Here is an 18,855-nt window from a genome sequence, read left to right as displayed (position 1 = left end):
AGAAGCTATAAGAGGCAAGGAAGGACTCTTCCCTAGAGGCTTTGGATCAAGCACGGCCCTGCCCACACCTTGATTTTGGACTTCTAGGCTCCAGAACTGTGAGAGAATAAATTTCTCTTATTTTAACCTCCAAGTTCGTGGTGCTCTGTTACAGCAACCCAAGGAAATGAATACACCCCCATCTCTTCCCAGCTCACATTGCCTTCCTCCCTTGATTCCCCCCACACCTGGGCCATGCTTGGTTTGGCTCCTGCATCCATGAGGTCTGCTCTGCTCTCTAGTCATTGTGTCTCACAGCTGTCTGGTCTTCCCAACCCAGCTGTGGAGCAAAAATTCATGTCAGGCCCTGGGCTAGGCCCCAGAGACACGATAATGAGCAAATAAAGACATAGCTTTGGCCATCGTGGGGCTTAGGGTCTTGTGAGAGCCAGCCATTAATTAGAAAGCCAAACAAAGACACAATTATAGGCTGGGCATATTGGCTCATGCCTATAATCCCAGCATTTGGGGAGGCTAAGGCAGGAGGATCACTTGAGGCCAGGAGTTGGAGGTTGCAGCGAGCTATGATCATGCCACTGCACTCCAGCCTGCACAACAGAGTAAGACCCTGTCTCTAAAAAGAAAAGAAAAGAAAAAGATTAAAAAAGAAGATATAATTATAAACCTCAAGGAGTGGATTGAACTAAATGTTTGAGGTGCTGGCAGATGGATAAGTAGGGTAGCCATAGTATTCATGAGGCAAATACAGCACTGTTAAGTGTGCTAAAGTCCAAAACCAAACAGATGGGCAGAACCAGGACTGCTCCCAACAAACCAAGGGGTAACAAGAAGGGACACATTCCTGTAAGCTTCTTCCCAAATCGGTCAAGAGAGATAAGATGGTCAGAACAGATAAAAGATAAAAACCCTCAGAGTAGAGCCAGGTTCCAAAGAGATCTTAAGGAGGTAAACTCACAGTTACAGACATGGAAGCTTTCTCTTTTCCAACGCCCTGAGGCTGAGCAGGGCCAATCATAAATGCTCAGGCCTCCACACAAGTGACAGTCCAAGGGGTCCACCTCTAGGACCATGCTGCTTGCAGTGGTTGCTCTGTCCCCTGGGCTGTGACCCAGCAGACAGCTAACCCATGTGTCTGTGTTCTCTGGCTCCAACTCCCTCTAAGCATGAGTACAGCCTAATAATTAAATTGGAGCATTGTGGCACAGCCAGGCCAGGTTGAAATCCAAGCCCCCAGTCCTCTGCTGGGGCCAGGCAAAAATCCCTCCTTCCACTCTTTCCAGCCCAGAGCCCATCTGCTTTCAAACGCCAGCCTGTCACGTGGCTCCTCTCCCTACCCCTGGGCTCTGGGATTCAGAGGCTGACCATGAAGCACTCAAGTCCCCAACCTGGTCCTCAGAACTCAACAGTGGGGCCACGAACTCCACAGCACAGGACGATTCACAGGGAGAAGGGGGCCAGGCCGGCCCGGAATAAGTGGGGCTCACAGACTCTGGAATGACAGAGTCAAGAAGTTTAGAAACGCATGTTGGCTACAGTTTTCAAACGCTGGTGCCGTCACTAATAAAGAGAATTCAGGTCCTGGGATGGCTGGGAAGAATCCCTGCACCTCTTCCTACCTTTGGATTGATGCTAACAGTGTTTGTGGCCCGGGTATTCTCTGGAATAGCCTAGCAACTGGTTTTGTAATATGCTTTCCAATCCACAGAGGGTTTTTCTAGATGTTATCCCCTGTGATCATGACGCCTGCCTCTTACTGTTACCACCAATAAGACCTAACATCTGTCCAGCTCTTACCACTGGATGGACAACATAGATAGGCAGCCTCTTTTTTCCTTCAACGCTGACCACAGTCTTATGAGATAGATATTATTCTCACGCTTTAAAAGGGGGAAATGGAAGGTTAAAGAGGTTTAAGACATTTGCAAGGTGACACAGCAAAGTGGAGACTGGAACCCAGCAGCCTGGCCCCTGCTCCATCCTCTGCCTCTCCCAGCAGTGGCAAAGGGAGGACTTGATTCGTCAGAGCTCCGTCATCCCTCCGCTTCCCGGGCAACAAAGGAGACACGTTCTAGTCTAAGCCTTGCCCCTTACTAGTTATCTGAACTTAGGCAAGTTACTCTTCCTCTTCTCTCAATTTCTTCATCTGTGAAATGTAGGGTTGGAAGAGATGTTTATGAATTCCCATAAAAACCAGTGATTCATCTTACCCTTCTGTGGTTCTGCAAATCAGATATCAGCATATCCACTTTATAAATGAGGAAACTCAACACCAGTGTGGGCAAAAGGGTTGTTCAAGGTCACATAGCTAGTTAAAGCCAAGACTACAAGCCTGGCTTCAGACCCCAAACCCTGTAACTGTTTCCACGGGAACATGTTCACGGACCCGTCCCCCTGTGACCTGACCTAGATCGGGGCTGTAGCCTAAAGGCCTCCCTGATGAGTCTTGATAAGATTCCCAGAACTCCAGCTACCCCAGGCCAAGTTCGGCGGCAGAGTGCAGTCCTCAACAGTGGGGTCAAGTACAGCTGAATGGTTTATTCCATTCCCATTTCTCTTTGAGATGTCAGCTTCCAAATGAAACACTGACTGAGAACTCCATGGGCCTGGGTGGGGGGCTTTGCAAGAGCGCAGTACCAGGGGCAGTCAGAAAACAATGAGTGTCCCATGGTGCAGTCAACAAGACCTTCAGGAAGGAGGGGGACAAGGGATGCGGGGACGTTCTCTTCCACTCCTGTTTCTGAAAGGCCCTTCAACATCTCTGCCTAACACACAAGCTGAGAACACAAAGAACAAGTCACAGATCAGTCATGAAGTCACTGCATTCCGTGGCTTCTCCGCCTGATGGGGCCACCCCGAGGGGGCTTTCATAGCAGGAAGCATGAGCTCATGGCAAACTGTGGACTGAGACCCATTCTTGAGCTGTGGGTACAGTGGCAGGATTATGGGTAAATCATTTCTTTAACTTAAAGTTTTATTAATCTGTGGGTTATTAACATGAAGTGGCAGGAGCCAAACTCAGAGGAGGGTGTTTCTGTGAGGTTGCAATGGCTAGAGGCTTTCTAGGTAAGCCCAAACCACTCCAACCCTGCCCCCGGAAGCAGAGAACAGACCTCTCAAGAGGAGAGGACAGGTTTTGACCAAGGGGCACTGAAGAGTGTGGAGTCACAGCTGGACAGCCTCCCTGGAGAAGACACAGCCTGACTGCTCGCACAGGCACCGGCCATGCCAACTGCTTCCCCAGCCAGGAAGGCCTTGGTGCAGAAGGCGGCACTGCTCTTCACACCCAGCCTCAAACACAGCCCCCGCGCTGCCTGGTTACTAGGCTCTAGCTCTTTCAGATCTATCGAACCATAACCATCCGTGTTGCTTTCGCCACCCAGGGGTAAGCTGATGACCTGATCTGAGCCGTTAATGACTGACAGTGGCTGGCGCTGTCTTGTCAGACACCTGCACTCTGGCAGGGTTATTGCGAAGAATGGGCCATGTGGGATCTCGGGTTCCCTGGGAAGCTGCTGCAGGAGCCTGAGGCCGGGGGCCTCTCCTGCTGTCCTCCGCACACCTCGCAGGCCATGTGCCTCTTCCCTTCTCCTTCACCCCTCCTCACCAGCGCAGGCTCTGAGAAAGGACTTGAATCCAGGGTTCCCCAACTCGGGCACTGTGGCTCTTGGAGCAGGATAATTCTCTGTTGTGGAGGGTCTGTCCTATGCATTGCAGAATGTTCTGCAGCATCCCTGGCTTCCTGCCACTAAATGCCAGTAGCTTCCCCTCAGCCCAGTTATGACAATCAGAACCGTCTACAAACATTGCCAAGTGTCCCCTGGGGCAGGGTGTGGGGGGCATAGCTCCTGGCTGACAACCACTGCTCTGACCCTACAAATTCTAACAGGCACCCCGTAGGAAGAGCTAGCAAATCACGAAATGGGTGTGATTCACTACCCTAAACGTCCAGCAGTGACGTGTGGTAAAGCAAACTAACATGTATCCATCTGAAAGACCATTTTCCAAATGACAAATCTTTGACTTTGTGCAAACATCCCCACTCAAAAACAACTTTCAGGGGAAAAATGTCCAGTCTAAAGATATCAGCAAAATAAGAAAACCTTCATAACTTAAATTCACATCAAAAAGGCAGACTGCAAGATTTGTACGCACAGTGGTTACAAGTCTGTGAATCTTATACCTCCATTTAAAAGAGGGTGAGGGTGGGCCGGGCGTGGTGGCTCATGCCTGTAATCCTAGCTCTCTGGGAGGCTGAGGCGGGCAGATTGTTTGAGCTCAGGAGTTCGAAACCAGCCTGAGCAAGAGCGAGACCCCGTCTCTACTAAAATTAGAAAGAAAGTAATTGGACAACTAAAAATATATAGAAAAAATTAGCCGGGCATAGTGGTGCACGCCTGTAGTCCCAGCTACTCAGGAGGCTGAGGCAGGAGGATTGCTTGAGCCCAGGAGTTTGGGGTTGCTGTGAGCTAGGATGACGCCACAGCACTCTAGCCTGGGCAACACAGGAGACTCTGTCTCAAAAAAAAAAAAAAAAAAAAGGAGGAGAGGGTGGCTGATCAAATATCTAGTTGGGTGAGGTGGGATTATGGGTAAATCATTTCTTTAACTTAAAGTTTTATTAATCTGTGGGTTATTAACATGAAGCAAAGAAAATGTATGCTTCACAATGGCGTCCACCAATTTTAATCAGATGTAATTACCCTAAAATAGTCTATTTGTTTGTTTAGCCATTTTAACTAGCAAAGGAGAGGGAGCACTTATGAAACAAAAAAATACACATTTTGCTTCTCCTGTTTGCTCCCTTGGTCTTCGGTCAGGAGAAATAATCCTCGAGAGGAGGGACCACCTCCATCCAGACTCTCCTCAGTCCGCAGGAGTGGTACCGGGAGAGGGCAGCGGCGAGATAGACATCTGCTGACCCGAACTCACCTCTGATTTCAGCGTGGTGGTTTGAGGGTTACCACTTGGAGTATAGTGGGTTTCCGTGTAGGCTGGAGCAAAAAGGTGCCTGCAAACAATAAAAACAGACATTTGTATCTTTAGATAATGGGCTCCATCCTCCTGGTAACAGCGGCAGGTGATTTTAACTGAACAAGGCAGGGCCATCTCAAGCATCTGCATGCAAAAGAAACTACACAGACAAAAGGGGCTAAGGAACAAAAAGGAAATCTAGAGGAAGTCGGTTTTTAATTTTATATTTACTGGGATCATTACTCCAACTATTAATGGATGGAGTTGATAGCAACTAGAGCAACGATCCTAACGTTTTTCTGGGTTTGGGTAAAATACACATGCAAACACATGCAAAATTTTTCAGGGTCTATGGACTCTCCTTGATTGGTTTTTCCAGCACTGTGTTTGCCAATTTTTAGTATCGGCAGACCAATTTTTCTTTAAGAGAATCCCTCTTTCCTGATGGATATTTTGGTGAGATTGTTAATCACCTTGTCCTACTTGGCCCTGGCCAAGGGGTGGCCCTTGTTTCAAGCTAAGCCAATGGAGTGATGTCGCAAGGTCTGAACAGATGGAAGCAACACATCTGTTCCTCTGTCCCTGCTACATGGGTTCCCAGAGCTGCCTTCGCCTGTCCTTTCTGAGACCTAGTGGTTCAGAATTTCCTCAGACCTGGTAGTTCTGTATGTTACCCTTCCAATAAATTCATTATTTTCTTTTTAAACTTGGACATTGGTTCCTCTCTTGTCACAGACCCCTTGAAGTAGAGGTTAAGAATCCTCATTGAAGTCCCAGCAACACCAAACACGGTTCCTAGAATTTCTCTCTAAAAGTTAAAAGTAAAAGAGCCAAATGGATGTTTCAACTAGTTCAGCCACATTAAAAGCAGATTTGATCTATAGAAATTCCAGCTCAGTGTACAAAAAGGTTTATAATGAAAAAGCACCATTAGAAATTGGAGTCTGACAAAAAAAAAAGAATGATGTGAATCTATATACGCTAATATGGAAAGATGTCTGAAATGGAGTTAGCTAGGAACAGTAAATTTCAGAAAAGTACGTATCTTAAAAGCCTACTTTAATGAAAAACTAGTAATTATACACATTTGTGCATGCATTGAAAACAAGTGGAGACACAAATGCCTGTTGTTAATGCTGATTATGTCAGGGGATTGCATATGATATTCACCATATAAGTTACACATTTCTGAAATTGGTTGACTTTCGAGTCAATTATTGGATTATATATTTTGAAAACTGGAAGCCTAATTTAAAATTGCCTTTAAAAAGAAGAAAATGTAGGCCGAGGCCAGCACAGAAAGCCAAAGAAACCTGTAGGAACAACCGGGTTTTGAAAGAAGTGGCATTTCCCAGCAAGAGAGGGTCGTTATGGAGGGTCTCTAGAGTCACTTCCAGCTGTATGTTCTAGAACTCCTGAATCTCCGATGTCCCTCCTCCCCCAGCATGTAGTCAGAAGGTAAGTGCCACGAGAATGGTCTCTCATATTATGTCAAGGCCTTCAACGTGCAGGCTTGGACAAGCAGAAAAGAAACCCAACAGGGAAATGTAAAAATAAAGCAAAGCTTGCATAGAAAAACTCTCATTCACATGGAAACTTTGGGTCAGCAGCAAGAACTTGCCAGAATCTATCTCTCTCTCTTTCTCCTTAGCTGGTCGTAGCTGTGAGATAACCGGCCAGGGGTTCAAGGGAAGAGTGTGTGGGAGATAAACTGTAAGCCCCATGGGGGCAGAGGCCAAGCAGTTTTGCTCACTGGTATATATCAGTACTTAACATTTGTTCAATGAAAGGATTACTTAATGAATGAATGAATGAATGAATGAATGGGTAGTCAGTGACTGGGAGCTTAGAGCATGGTCTGGAGTCTGGAAGATGGAGGTTTCAATTTCAGCTCTGACATTTACTCTCTCCACGGCTGTGAGCAAGTTACTTTACCTCTCCAAACCTTTGTTTCCTCTTGCAAAAAAAATAAGGGTAATACACCCACTGACTTGATGGGGCTGTCATGAGAATCAAATGACATGATAACGCGCGCAAGAGGCTTAACACCATGCCTGGCACAGAGCGGAGCTCAGTACGAATTAGTGATTATCATTACCGCTCAGTACGAATTAGTGATTATCATTACCGCTTTCAACGGGGATTATGATGAAAGAACCCAGAAAAACTCATGGAATTTCTCTAGTTTTCTCTAACTCTCCCAGCCATTAACTCTCCAGGACATCACTTGAGAGAGGTGGTAAAAAGCAATTTGCTCATTCCTGCAGCCCATTTCCTGGTCTGCTTTCCCAGGCTGCATAATGGACCGCTGGTCAGGGGTTCAGAGTTTAATGGCCCATCCCAGGTGCCAGTGGGGAGATGTGAATTTTCTCTCAGGAAATGCCCTCCTGGTAGATACATTCTCAGCCTCTTCTGAGTCTTAGCAGGGGGAAAGGAAATCATTCATCCAGTGCCATTGAGATGCTCCAAAGACAGCAATCCAAACTGAGCCTCAGAGGTGTCCACGTTCCTGCCAGTTCTCAGCCACAGGTCCTCAGAAGACAAGAATTCTTCTGCCGCTTCTTATTCTAGGGATCTGCCCCACCCCCCATGATAGGACTCTCAGAGCCTCAGCACCGAAAGGGACCCCAGAAATTACACAGCCAAACCCACTAGACCATGGGTGGGGACCACGGTTGTTTTTCAAGGGTTCTCCCCAGGGACCGGCACCTGGCAGGCAGGCAGTGTATGTCTACTCTGTGAAAAAGTGAATGAGTGAATAGATGCGCGAACAAATGAATGAACCTTCTACCTAGTGTAGGAATCTGCCAGATGGCCTTTCAACACTGGACACCTCCAGGGACAGGGAGCTCCTGAGACCACCCACTCCATGTCTGACCACATGCAGTGGTTAAAGTTCTTACATTGAATTAAAAACCCCCTCTCTGTAACTGGCACCCACGGCCTGCATTCTGGCTTCTGAATCTACACAGAACAATCTGCTTCCTCTTCCACCTGCCCACCCTTCCTGAACCAACAGCATCAGCATCACCTAGAAACTACTTAAAAACGCAACCCGTCAGGCCCCACCCTAGACCTACTTATTCAGATGGAAACTCTGAAGTTGGGGCCCCACCTGTTTTAACCACTCTGCAACTGCCTCAAGCTAGGCCATGTATGCCCGCCTGCCCAGGTGCTGCTGTCCCCTCAGGGAGGAGGCCACATGGCCACTGGGCGGCCCGGCCAGCCCCCAGCTGCCCCTTCTCAACCACATCTTGTTCTCATCTCCTCCCGGACAAGGGGCTGGCTCAGCAGATCGGCAGGAAGCCGTCTCTCACCACGGGATTGCATTAGGATTTTCCGGAAATGAGTTGCGAGTGATGTGCCTCCAGGAAGAGAGAAGGACTATCGAAGATTTCCCATCCTGCCCCCTCCTTTTTCGAGCTTTGACAGCAAAGCAATTTCTGTTGTAACCTACTGCCTTCCACCCTGTCCACTCTGCTCAGGAGCCCACACGCAGGCAGAGAGCAGCAGGACGCTCCCAGAAGCGTCGTGACAGTAGCAGCCAGCACCGCACTGCTGATTTTGGGCAAAACACAGGTCGCTCAGACCCCACAGTTCTTGAGCAAAACCTACATCTTCAGAGTCCCACCTAGGAAAATAAGCTGCCCCTAAATACTGGACTCAAAACATTAGGTCGCTCTCCAGGGAAGAAGAACGGGAGCCTGTTTGTACAAGCAGCCAGGCCCTCAAAGCACCCTGCATTTGGAAAACAGCTCTGACCCATCTTTCTAAGGCTGGGAGCCTTCAAACCCAGGACAATTCCTTTAAGAACTATTATATTTATTGTCAGACAGATTTCAAACGCCTCTCCTAAACTCCCTCTAGAGAGGGAGGAGCAGCAAGACTAATGTAAATTTGCAAAACATCTTCTGGGAGCTCAACCCTTCTTCCTCCGGCTTCAAATAAGCAAAACCACAAAGACAAAGCGAAAACAATTTCCAAACTACCTTGAAAAACAACCTATACAGACAGCTCAGCATAAGCAAGCCTCGCTCCATTCATTTCAGTGGCTATTTTTACTGACGTCTCCTTTCCCAGGTCTCGCTGCATCTAGTTCTTCCAAGGGTACCCGGGCATTTATACCCTGATGATGCCTGGGGAGGCACAGCCTTGCTGGTCCTCTTTTATTTCACTTGGAGGGTTTTCGCCCTGCCTGTGTTAGTGATAACGTCATTCTTAATGTCATCATAGGGGACTTAGCTCAGTAACTGCACAACACCCAGAAAGTCTATGAAAAAATATAAAATCCCAGGCCCCCATCCCAGTCCAACTAAGAAGTACATTCTCCAGGAAAGAACTTAAAAAAAAAAAAAAAAATCTGTATTTTTAATAGTTTTTCCAGGTGATATTTTTTCAGTCTCTGGGAATTTCTACATTTGATCAATTTTAACATTTTAAATTCTTTTTCCCATTTCTAGCCCTCTAATCACCCTCCAAATATCTTGATACCAGCACAGCACAGAGGGAAAGTCTGGGCTCAGAATACTTTGGTTTGAGTACCAGCTGCACTGGGCAACTGTCCTTCCAAATCCTGGAAATAAGGCAAAAGATGACTGTGGTTCCTTTCAGTGTCACACAAAAGCACTGTCAGGCCTTAGACTCAAAGAGGCCTGTCTAGGGTTCTCTGGACTCCACGGGAGGAATGTGGCTTTGAAAGACTTACTACTTACAATTAATTAGGGCACTCTTGTACCACTCGTAAAATCAGTTGTTAACTTGTAAACACTAAATAAGATACAAGAGAAATGCAAATACTCCCTGTAGCAGAAAGGATAACTCCAAAGACTTTGCTTTTATTGCCCCTAGGATATCACTGAGTTTTATATCTAATTTAGCAATCTTATCTCAGCATTCCTTATTAAATACACACACACCTTTGGTTTCCCTTATTCATTTTAAATCAGTTTTACCATCTTGCTGGTTCCCCCATAAATTAGATAAATAAAACTTCTGTAAGCGCTCACAATGTATTTGTACGGAAATTGTTTTCACTTGAGCCACCCAAACCCCTTCCATTTCCTAGACTGCAAAACGGGCAGAGTAATAATGACTACCTCACAGCAATGTAGAGAGGCTCAAATAAGAAAATACGTTGAAATCCTAGCTCTGACAACTTACAAGTTGTGTGACTTTGGGCAAGTCAGTAAACTGTGCCTGGGTTTTCTCATCTATAAAACGGAGAGAATGATAGAATCAACTTCGTGGGGCTGCTATGAGATGTTAGTGACACATCAAGTTAGACTATGTAACTGTTTGTTAGACAAAAATGGACAAATGTGAAAGACTTCTTTGTGAAGTAGAAAGTATTTGTGCTCTATAAATATCACTGTCGTTTTCTCCAGCACTATCTATGAACACATGTGGCAAAATCTTGGTCACTGTCAAATCTAGACAATAGGTTCATAATATTGGTCTCTCTTTTTTTGGGTATGTTTGTAAATTTTGATATTAATATTTTTTTAACTAGCTAAGTGATACAGTGCACATCACAAACTACTCAGGCTCAGTTTCTTTTTCTATGAAATGGAAATGGTGAGGCCCAGGACAGGCAGGCACTGGGAAGTGTCTTTGAAAAGAAGAGAGTGCTATTTTCACGTAATGGTCTATGCTAATCCGTATTTGGGTCAAAAAAACACAAAATTCAGCAAGTATTGTTTTTTGTTTTGGAAGATGGTGAAAGAAAAGGGGAGGAGAGACAGCTAGAGCTGTTTCAGAACCCAGATTTCCAAATCAGTGCTCATTCCACCTCTGACTCCAAAGGAATGGAAACAAACCAACATGCCAAAGCCATGGCCCCAAAGCCAAATAAGGGATTGATCAGTCCAGGGGCCCACAAGCTGAGGCATTCCTTTTCCAGGGAAAAAAGACAAGGCCAAGGAAGGGGAAACTTTAAAGGCTGTTCCTATAATAAAGGACTGAGACGGCCTCCTATCCCAGGAACTCACTTAAACAAGCATAATTGTTGCTGGAAGACCAGCTTTGGAAGCAACACTTCGAAGGCAAGATGGCGCCACCCACAAGTCTGGCAAAAAGCCAAAGCTACTGGGTATGTTTTCTTTAACCTCCTATTAAGGAAGTTTCCAAACAATGCATTAAATCAACACTCCTTTTCACCAACTGCTTCCCATGACGTCTTCTCCCAGTGCCCACAAGTCCTGGCACCCTTCCGACCAGCTCCTCGTCCTGTGTCTTGCTTTTATATCATACACCAAAGGATGTTTGGATAAGCACCATTTACTCCTTTGGCCAATAGGGTCTTTACTTAATCTTCTTCGTGCCTCCCTCTTGACTGCCTCTATACTACGAGGATGAATGATCTCTCTGTACAAATAGGGCCAACTTCTTGGGTTGAGGTAGCTTAATTGGCAGGGGCCTAGGAGGGTCACCCTGTGGCTTCCGTAAGAATTGCTCACAGGTTTGCTCTGCAGCACCCTGAATAGCCCATTACGGGTGTTTGTTGGAACTGGATAAGAAAAGTTCAGAGAAATGGGGAGCTATCATTTAGTATTTCTGAGAAAAATTTAACTGCAAAAATATTGCCTGACAACAGCCTCTCTAGCAACTGGTTTTTGGTAAATAACTACACTGTTCATCAGATTAGCTGATACCACAGATAACCCGAAGGGAAGGGCCAGGGCTAGGGGTAGGAGGAAACAGCCACATTACAAGATAAACCGTGTGGATGAGACACAGGAGAAGCGAAGAAAAGGGCCCTCTGGGATCACCAGACCTGTGAGAATATGCTTAGAAAGAAGGGAATAGGTGGACCAGCCCCTGAAAAACAACCAACCAACCAACCATAAAACCGGTGGGTGAAGACCACAAACCAACCTGCTAAATGTAGGTGCTAAGTCCCTTTTAGCCTCTGATTAAATATCCCAGGAAGTTTTATAAACATGCTCAATGCTTCCTGGCATCCTAAAGCACAGATCAATTCAAAGCACAAGTCAAGAATGTCTGAACTTGGATCACAGTGGACACCTATTATCCCAGCCTGCCCAGCATCCCTGCCACCTTCTTGGGATAAGAGCGGAGTGATGTGCATGTAAAGAAATACTCTCCTCCCGTTGCATTGCTGGCCTAGGCACCCAGAGTCAGTCAAGGTCCCTGCCCGTACCTGGCCAAATGACTGGCATGACAAGCCTGGACAGTCAGATCTCATCTTGGCATTTCTAGATGAGTGACACCTATGTGGAAATGGCTGGGGCTGAGTCATCCCTATGGTAGCATCTGAAGGGACTGTCTGTTAATTCCTGGATCCCAACCTTTTAAAATCCTAGTTCTTCAACTTTTTCCTCATTCTATGTGCTGCCTCATATCTTTTCCAAAAAGGATTTTTTTTTTTTTTTTTTGCGGGGAGGCAGGGGTCAGTGTGTAAATTGCAGAGCCCACGACAACTAAACAATCTTTGTATCCCACCTTCTCTGCCCAACGTGGCCCCTCACTTGGAGAGATGAAGAATTTGAAAGAGAGCAAAACCAACTTAGCCAGCATTACATAGTTACATTTTGTTTCTAAACCTATCATCTCAATAATGAGTGAAAGCTAAATCCAAGAGTTGAGCCAGCCAGACACTCCCAGAAGGCAGAAAGGAAGGATGTTCATGTAATCTCATCAATAATTGCTTATTAAGCAGCATAATATGGTACAAACTGCAGGGCACATGGCTTTGGGAAGCTGGCACTCCTCATGGGCATGGATGGGGATACAGCAGCCAACGAGGTAGGCCTGGGTTTCCTGCCCTCCTCCTGGCACCTGCAGCTCCCACCATGAAGATTAGAGGTCGCCCATGACAGCACTTGGCAAACACCGACAGGCCACACAGAGGGCAGGTGTCACTGCCTGGTCCCCAGAAGGCAAGCCACTGTTTCACAGCTCATCTTCCTTCCTTCCTTCCTTCCTTCCTTCCTTCCTGGAACAGCTGCAAACCAGTGTGGTAACCAATTTCCAGTTTCCCCTACCAAGCTGCCTACGCAGGTACAGAGAGGCTTGCATGTGAACACGTGTGGTGCGTGTGCATGTCGAGGGCAGAGAGCAAGGCCAGCCTAGCGATCGGAACTAAGGATACTCACTCAACATTGCCATCTCCTTTTCCGCAGTCATGTTCCTATCACCACATACCTGACAGCTCCAAATCCAGCATCAGTGAGTCAGGAGATAAAGAGCTTCTAGAACACAAGGAGCCGGACATCCCCCTCCCAACACTTAGATCACCCCTTTCCCTAGCACGCCAACCTCCCTCCAAAGGAATCTCTTTCCATGACTTGCCCTTCCCCAGAAGGGGGGCCTTGGGAAAAGAAACCATGCTTGGTATAAAGCAGCCATTATAGCCCCTTGGCCCATCTGGACCTCTCTCCAAGGAGACTGATGCAAGAGGAGAATAGGGAGGCTGCCAGTTTTCTGTAAACCCAAAACCTCAGGGGGAAGGAGGAGGAAAGGGGGACACATGGGAGCTATGGAAGAGGCTGGAAAAGAGCCATAAGTACAGAAGTCATAAAGACCCCATTTCTCCTTCGACTGGCCTGGCTCCACCCACTCAATGATATCACTGTTTTCAACAAAAGCCAGTTTGAGAATCCCAGAGAGGCCTTAGCTGCTGGAATGGGCAGAGGTCTCACCAGTTCCTAAGAGATCAAGTGCTTGGAATGTTAGATAAGGAGGGAAGACCGAGATAACAGGGGAGGACAGATTTTGCTCCTGCTAGGCGTGCCAGGCTTATGGAAACAGTACAGGAAGACAGGACACTGCTTTTCACATTAGATTTTATCAGTGGATCCCCTGGTGACTAGGGATTATTCCTTTCATCTAATGAGAAAACTAAGGATCTGAAAAAAGCAATGGTTTATCCGAGGTCCCATCGGCAGGTTAAGGACAAACCCAAGGACTGGCAACACCATTGCTATGGTTTGAATGTGCCCTCCAATATGCATGTGTTGAAAACTTAATTCCCAGTGCAACAGTGTTGCGAGGTAGGGCCTGATGGGAGGTGTTTGGGTTTTGAGGGCTCTACCCTCCTAAACGGATTTAACGCTGATTATAAAAAGGCTTGAATGGCCAGACACGGTGGCTCAGTGCAAGGCCTGTAATCCTCGCGCTTTGGGAGGCCAAGGCAGGATGATAGCTTGAGGTCAGGAGTTCGAGACCAGCCTGAACAAGAGTGAGACCCTATCTCTACAAAAAATAGAAAAATTAGTTGGGTTTGGTGACACACAACTGTAGTCCCAGCTACTCGGGAGGCTGAGGCAGGAGGATCGCTTGAGCCCAGGATTTGGAGGTTGCAGTGAGCTATGATGATGCCACTGAACTCTAGCCTGGGTGACAGAGCAAGACCCAGTCTCAAAAAAAACAAAAAAGCTTAAGCTGAAGGTTTTTGCTCTTGCTTTCTTTGCCACCGTAGGATGATGCTATCACCCGTATTGGATTTCCCAGACTCCAGAACTGTGAGAAACAAATTTATTTTCCTAAGTTGCCCAATCTCTGGAGCTGTTATAGCAGCACAGAATGGACGAAGATGCCATCGTGCTCTTATTCAAGTGAGGAACTCTGGACTGGCTCTTGAATCCATCCGGTCCCTCAGCCCATGTTCAAGCCACCTCCCAGTCTCCATGATTCCACCCTATAAATATCTCTGGAATCCATCCTCTCCCTACATTACTCCTTCTAAATGCATTTTGGATGCTGTCACTATATGGCTCTTAAAGTATTCATTTGCTTCCCATTGCCCTGCAGATAAAAGCCCAAGCTTTTTAAGGCACCTACAAGGCCTGTTGAGGACTCATCCCTGCCCATCTCGCCAGCTTCTCTCTTCGTTTCCTTCTGCCTGCTCTCTGTTCTAACCATCGAGAACTTCTTTTCATCTTCAACGTTACTCTTGCCTTTGGGCTTTGTTCCTGCTACTGTGCGGCCTGGTACAGGATTGCCACCGTGTGAGCCAACTCTACCACCCCCTCCACCACCACCACACTCCTCCTTCCTTCACGTCCCCAGAAGCTTTCCTGAGCCCCCAATCCCGGAGAAGTTCCCCCCTTCCCCAAGATCCTGCAGGACCCTCCACTTCCTCCATCCCAGCACGCCCCATGATGATCTGTAATTGTTTAATTATCTGCCTTCTCCACTAAGCTCTGAGCCCCATGATGGCAGAGACTGTGTTTTACTTGCCACTGCTTCTCCCAGGAACACCCAGCACCTACCCAGCACCTGCCACACGGTTGGCACTCACAATATTTGTTGAATGAAGGAAGAGAAAAGAAGAAAACGTCAAGAATCCTCAATGAGTGTTCCAGAGTTCAAGCCCAGTACACTGGAGACTCTTGTCAGAAAAGCCAGGGATTCACTGACCCAATACTTGCCCCCAGTTGGGTTTGAGTAAGACCTATAACTTGCCCCAGGGTGCCCTGAAGCCTATTCATTTAGTATTCAATGGGTCAGCCAAAGGTCTGTGTATGTCACTGGTTTCTAAACCGAGAAAATAAAGCTTACTTTCTTAAATCAAAATTTCCCCTGGGTGAAATGTAAATGCAGTTTCATTTTCTGGATAGAATCAGTCCAGAGGCCCCAGTGTCAGCCTCCTCCTCTCATAGATGCTTCTCTGGGATAGTCATGCTCCACTGTCCAGGCACAAAGGCTGGAGAGTAGGAAACAGCCTCCAATCTCAAGAGATCCTAGATGAAGAGTTTAATTTAATCACATCCTTGGAGCTGGGAGAAAAGAGAGGGTGGGAAGGTAGGATGCACATGGATATCCCCCCATGTCCCACCACCAGCCCTGCTTCTCAGGAGACTCCCCCACCTTGCCAAGTTGTGACGAAGCCATCTCTGCCTGTGCTCAGCCCTTGCCACCCATGGGCTCCACCCACCAGGTACACCTCCATCCACGCAGCTCCGCCCAAATTTCTCTTCAGTAGGGAGGGGTGAGGGGAAAAGCTGCTTCTCATCCAAGGTATAGAAATACAGCCTTGCTTTAAAGTGTACTTTAGGCCAGGCATGGTGGCTCACGCCTGTAATCCTAGCACTCTGGAAGGCCCAGGTGGAAGGATCCCTTGAGGTCAGAAGTTCGAGACCAGACTGAACAAGAGCAAGACCCCATCTCTACTAAAAATAGAAAATATTAGCCAGGCATGGTGGTGCATGCCTATAGTCCCAGCTACTCAGGGGGCCGAGGCAGGAGGATCATTTGAGCTCAGGAGTATGAGGTTGCAGTCAGCTGTGATCATGGCACCGCACTCTAGCCCGGGTGACAGGGCAAGACTGTCTCAAAAATAAAATAAATAAAAAATGAAATAAAGTGCACTTTAAGCATCTTTCCTAGAAGTAACCCACCTACTTCCCTGACCATATGGTTTTATCTGAGGCGAGAGAGAACCCAATTCAAAGTCAAAAATGGAAGAATAAAAAAATTGAGCTCTACACCACTGAAATCCTCTGGTAGCCCAGCTGAGGAAGGAAAAGCAACCCCTTCCCCAGTCTCAACATGTCACTCTTCTGAATTCAAATGGTTTGACTACTTAGGAATACTGAATTCCTAGGAGATTATTAGCCCTACAGCTTTGGTTCCCCTTGATCCAGACTAAATATTTATACACTGTTTTCTCAGTCTGAATTCCTTTCTCATTCTCCCACCCATCTCTTCTTCTCCCCTCATCAAAAGCCCCCCCTCATTCTGCAAGACAGAGTTCCAAGTAACCCCCTCTCGGGAAGTTTCCCCTATGCCCCAGTCACAAATGCCCTTTCCAATTTCCTTCTCAACACTTTGCTTTCAACTCTATTATGTAAATTTGTAATCTGTTCTCGATTATGCTGTTTGCATGTCATTTTCTCTTCCCTAGAGTATAATCTGCTAGAGGGCAAAGAAATCCTGTTTTCATCCTTACTCCGCACAGCACCCTAGCAGAGCACTTTACACAGAGGTGCTCAATCAATATCCTCCGAAAACAAACTTGTAGAATGGAGAAAAGTTAGCTCAGGCTTGAAAGGCAGGAGATCTATCAACCGATGAATGGATTAACAAAATAAGTTACATCCGTACAATGGAATACATACAGCAATACAAAGAAATATTGATACATGCTACGATGTAGGTAAACCTCAAACACATACTCTAAGTGAAAGAAGCCAGTCACAAACAACTACATATTGCATAATTCCATTTATATGAAATATCCAGAACAGGCAAATCTAGAGACAGCAGATTAGCAGTTTCGAGGGACCGATGGAGGGTGGGATAGAATGGGGAATGACTGACTGTATTAGTTTGCTGGGACTGCCTTAACAAAGTGTCACAAAGTAAGTAACTTAAAAAATATAAGTTTATTATCACACAGTTCTGGAGGCTGAAACTCCAAGATGAAGGTGTCAGCAGGGCCAGGCTGTCACTGAGAGTGTAAGGAGGGGTGTATCCCAGGCCTCTCTCCTAGCTTCTGAGTTCCTTGGCTTATGGCTGCATCTCTAATCTTCACATAGCATTCTCCCCACACATGTGTCTGTGTCCAAATCTCCCCTTTCTGTAAGGACATCAGTCATATTGGATTAGGGGCCGGCCAACCTCCAGTATGACCTCATCCTAACCAGTTACATCCACAGCAACTCAATTTCCAAATAAGGTCACTCTGAGGTACTGTGGATTAGGACTTCAGCACATGGATTTTGGGGGATGCAAGTCTACCCCTAACACTGCTAATAGTTTCTTTTTGGAGTAATGGAAATGTTCTAAAATTAGATAATGGTGATGGCTGCACAACTCTGTAAATATAGTAAAGAACATCAAATTGTATATTTCAAATGGGTGAACTATATCGTATGTAAATTATATCTCAGTAAAGCTGTTTGGGGAAAAAAAACAAAAACAAAAACAAAAACAGGAGAGCTTGGGTTTAAAGAGTTTGCCCAAGCTCAATGATCAGGCCATTGGTGAGAGTTTGCGAAAACAGGACCTCTCAACAACTGGGTGGGATATAAACCTATAGAGAAGCCAAAGGCAATTTGCCTTTACATATCCACATGTTACATGCAAATTACTCAGGGATTTATATCTAGGAGGTGACCCTCTGGAAGGACCTTTGAAAGGAGGCAGTTTTCAAAGAATACAAATGTATTCGATCCAGTGTTGTTTGTAGAAATAAAAAAAAAGAAAGAAAGAAAAAATAGAAACAATTTAAATATCTACCAATATGGGGTGATTAATCGTGGTATTTTGATTATTGTTGAATCTGAATGATGAGTATAAGGGGATTCATTATATTATTCTCTCTACTCTGTGCATTTGACAATTTTTCATTATGAAAAACTTTTAAGAGTTAATTATTCACGTAAAATGTAATATCACATAGCCATTAAAAATGGCATGATAAATATACATGGAAACATACTCATGCTCTGCTACTCAGCGTACAAGTGCACAGTGGTACAACCTTTGGGGAGGTATCTGTGGAGAAGAGTTACAATTTGGCAAAATTTAAAAACATTTTAAATGTATATGCCCTATGACTTTGCAACTCTAGCTCTAGGTATTAACCATATAGAAATACTTGCAAATGTGTTCGAAGATTATGTGCAAGCCTATTAGTGCAGCATTATTTGCAATAACAGAAATCAGAAACCTAAATGTCCATTAATAAGGAAATTAATCAATTTTGGCCCTCCATCCAACAAAATCCTATGTCATTAAAAAGAATAAAATACATCTATAAATGTGCTAATGTGGAAAGATACTGAAGACAAACCGTAAAAAAGCAAAGTATAGAAGAGTATACAAAGTATGATCCCATTTATTTAAAAACTCCATGACTTTAATTTTTCTTCCAGAGTTTTATCATGAAAAACATCAAACAGGCCGGGCAAGGTGGCT

General features: G+C 45.8%; 1 protein-coding gene across 1 annotated transcript in view; it reads right to left on the bottom strand.

Moving 5' to 3' along the window:
- ADAM19 (ADAM metallopeptidase domain 19) overlaps positions 1-18,855 on the bottom strand; it is an 84,896-nt gene that overhangs the window by 47,048 nt on the left and 18,993 nt on the right. Inside the window, exon 4 of the mRNA XM_012650377.1 lies at positions 4,930-5,008. Coding sequence (XP_012505831.1) covers positions 4,930-5,008 — 79 coding nt within the window. The remainder of the gene's footprint in view (positions 1-4,929; positions 5,009-18,855) is intronic.

The sequence above is a fragment of the Propithecus coquereli genome, unplaced genomic scaffold (assembly GCF_000956105.1).
Source record: "Propithecus coquereli isolate 6110/MARCELLA unplaced genomic scaffold, Pcoq_1.0 Scaffold322, whole genome shotgun sequence".
NCBI classification, from domain to species: Eukaryota; Metazoa; Chordata; class Mammalia; order Primates; family Indriidae; genus Propithecus; species Propithecus coquereli.
Note: the sequence above shows the minus strand (reverse complement) of the source record. Positions and strands in the feature narration are given on the sequence as shown.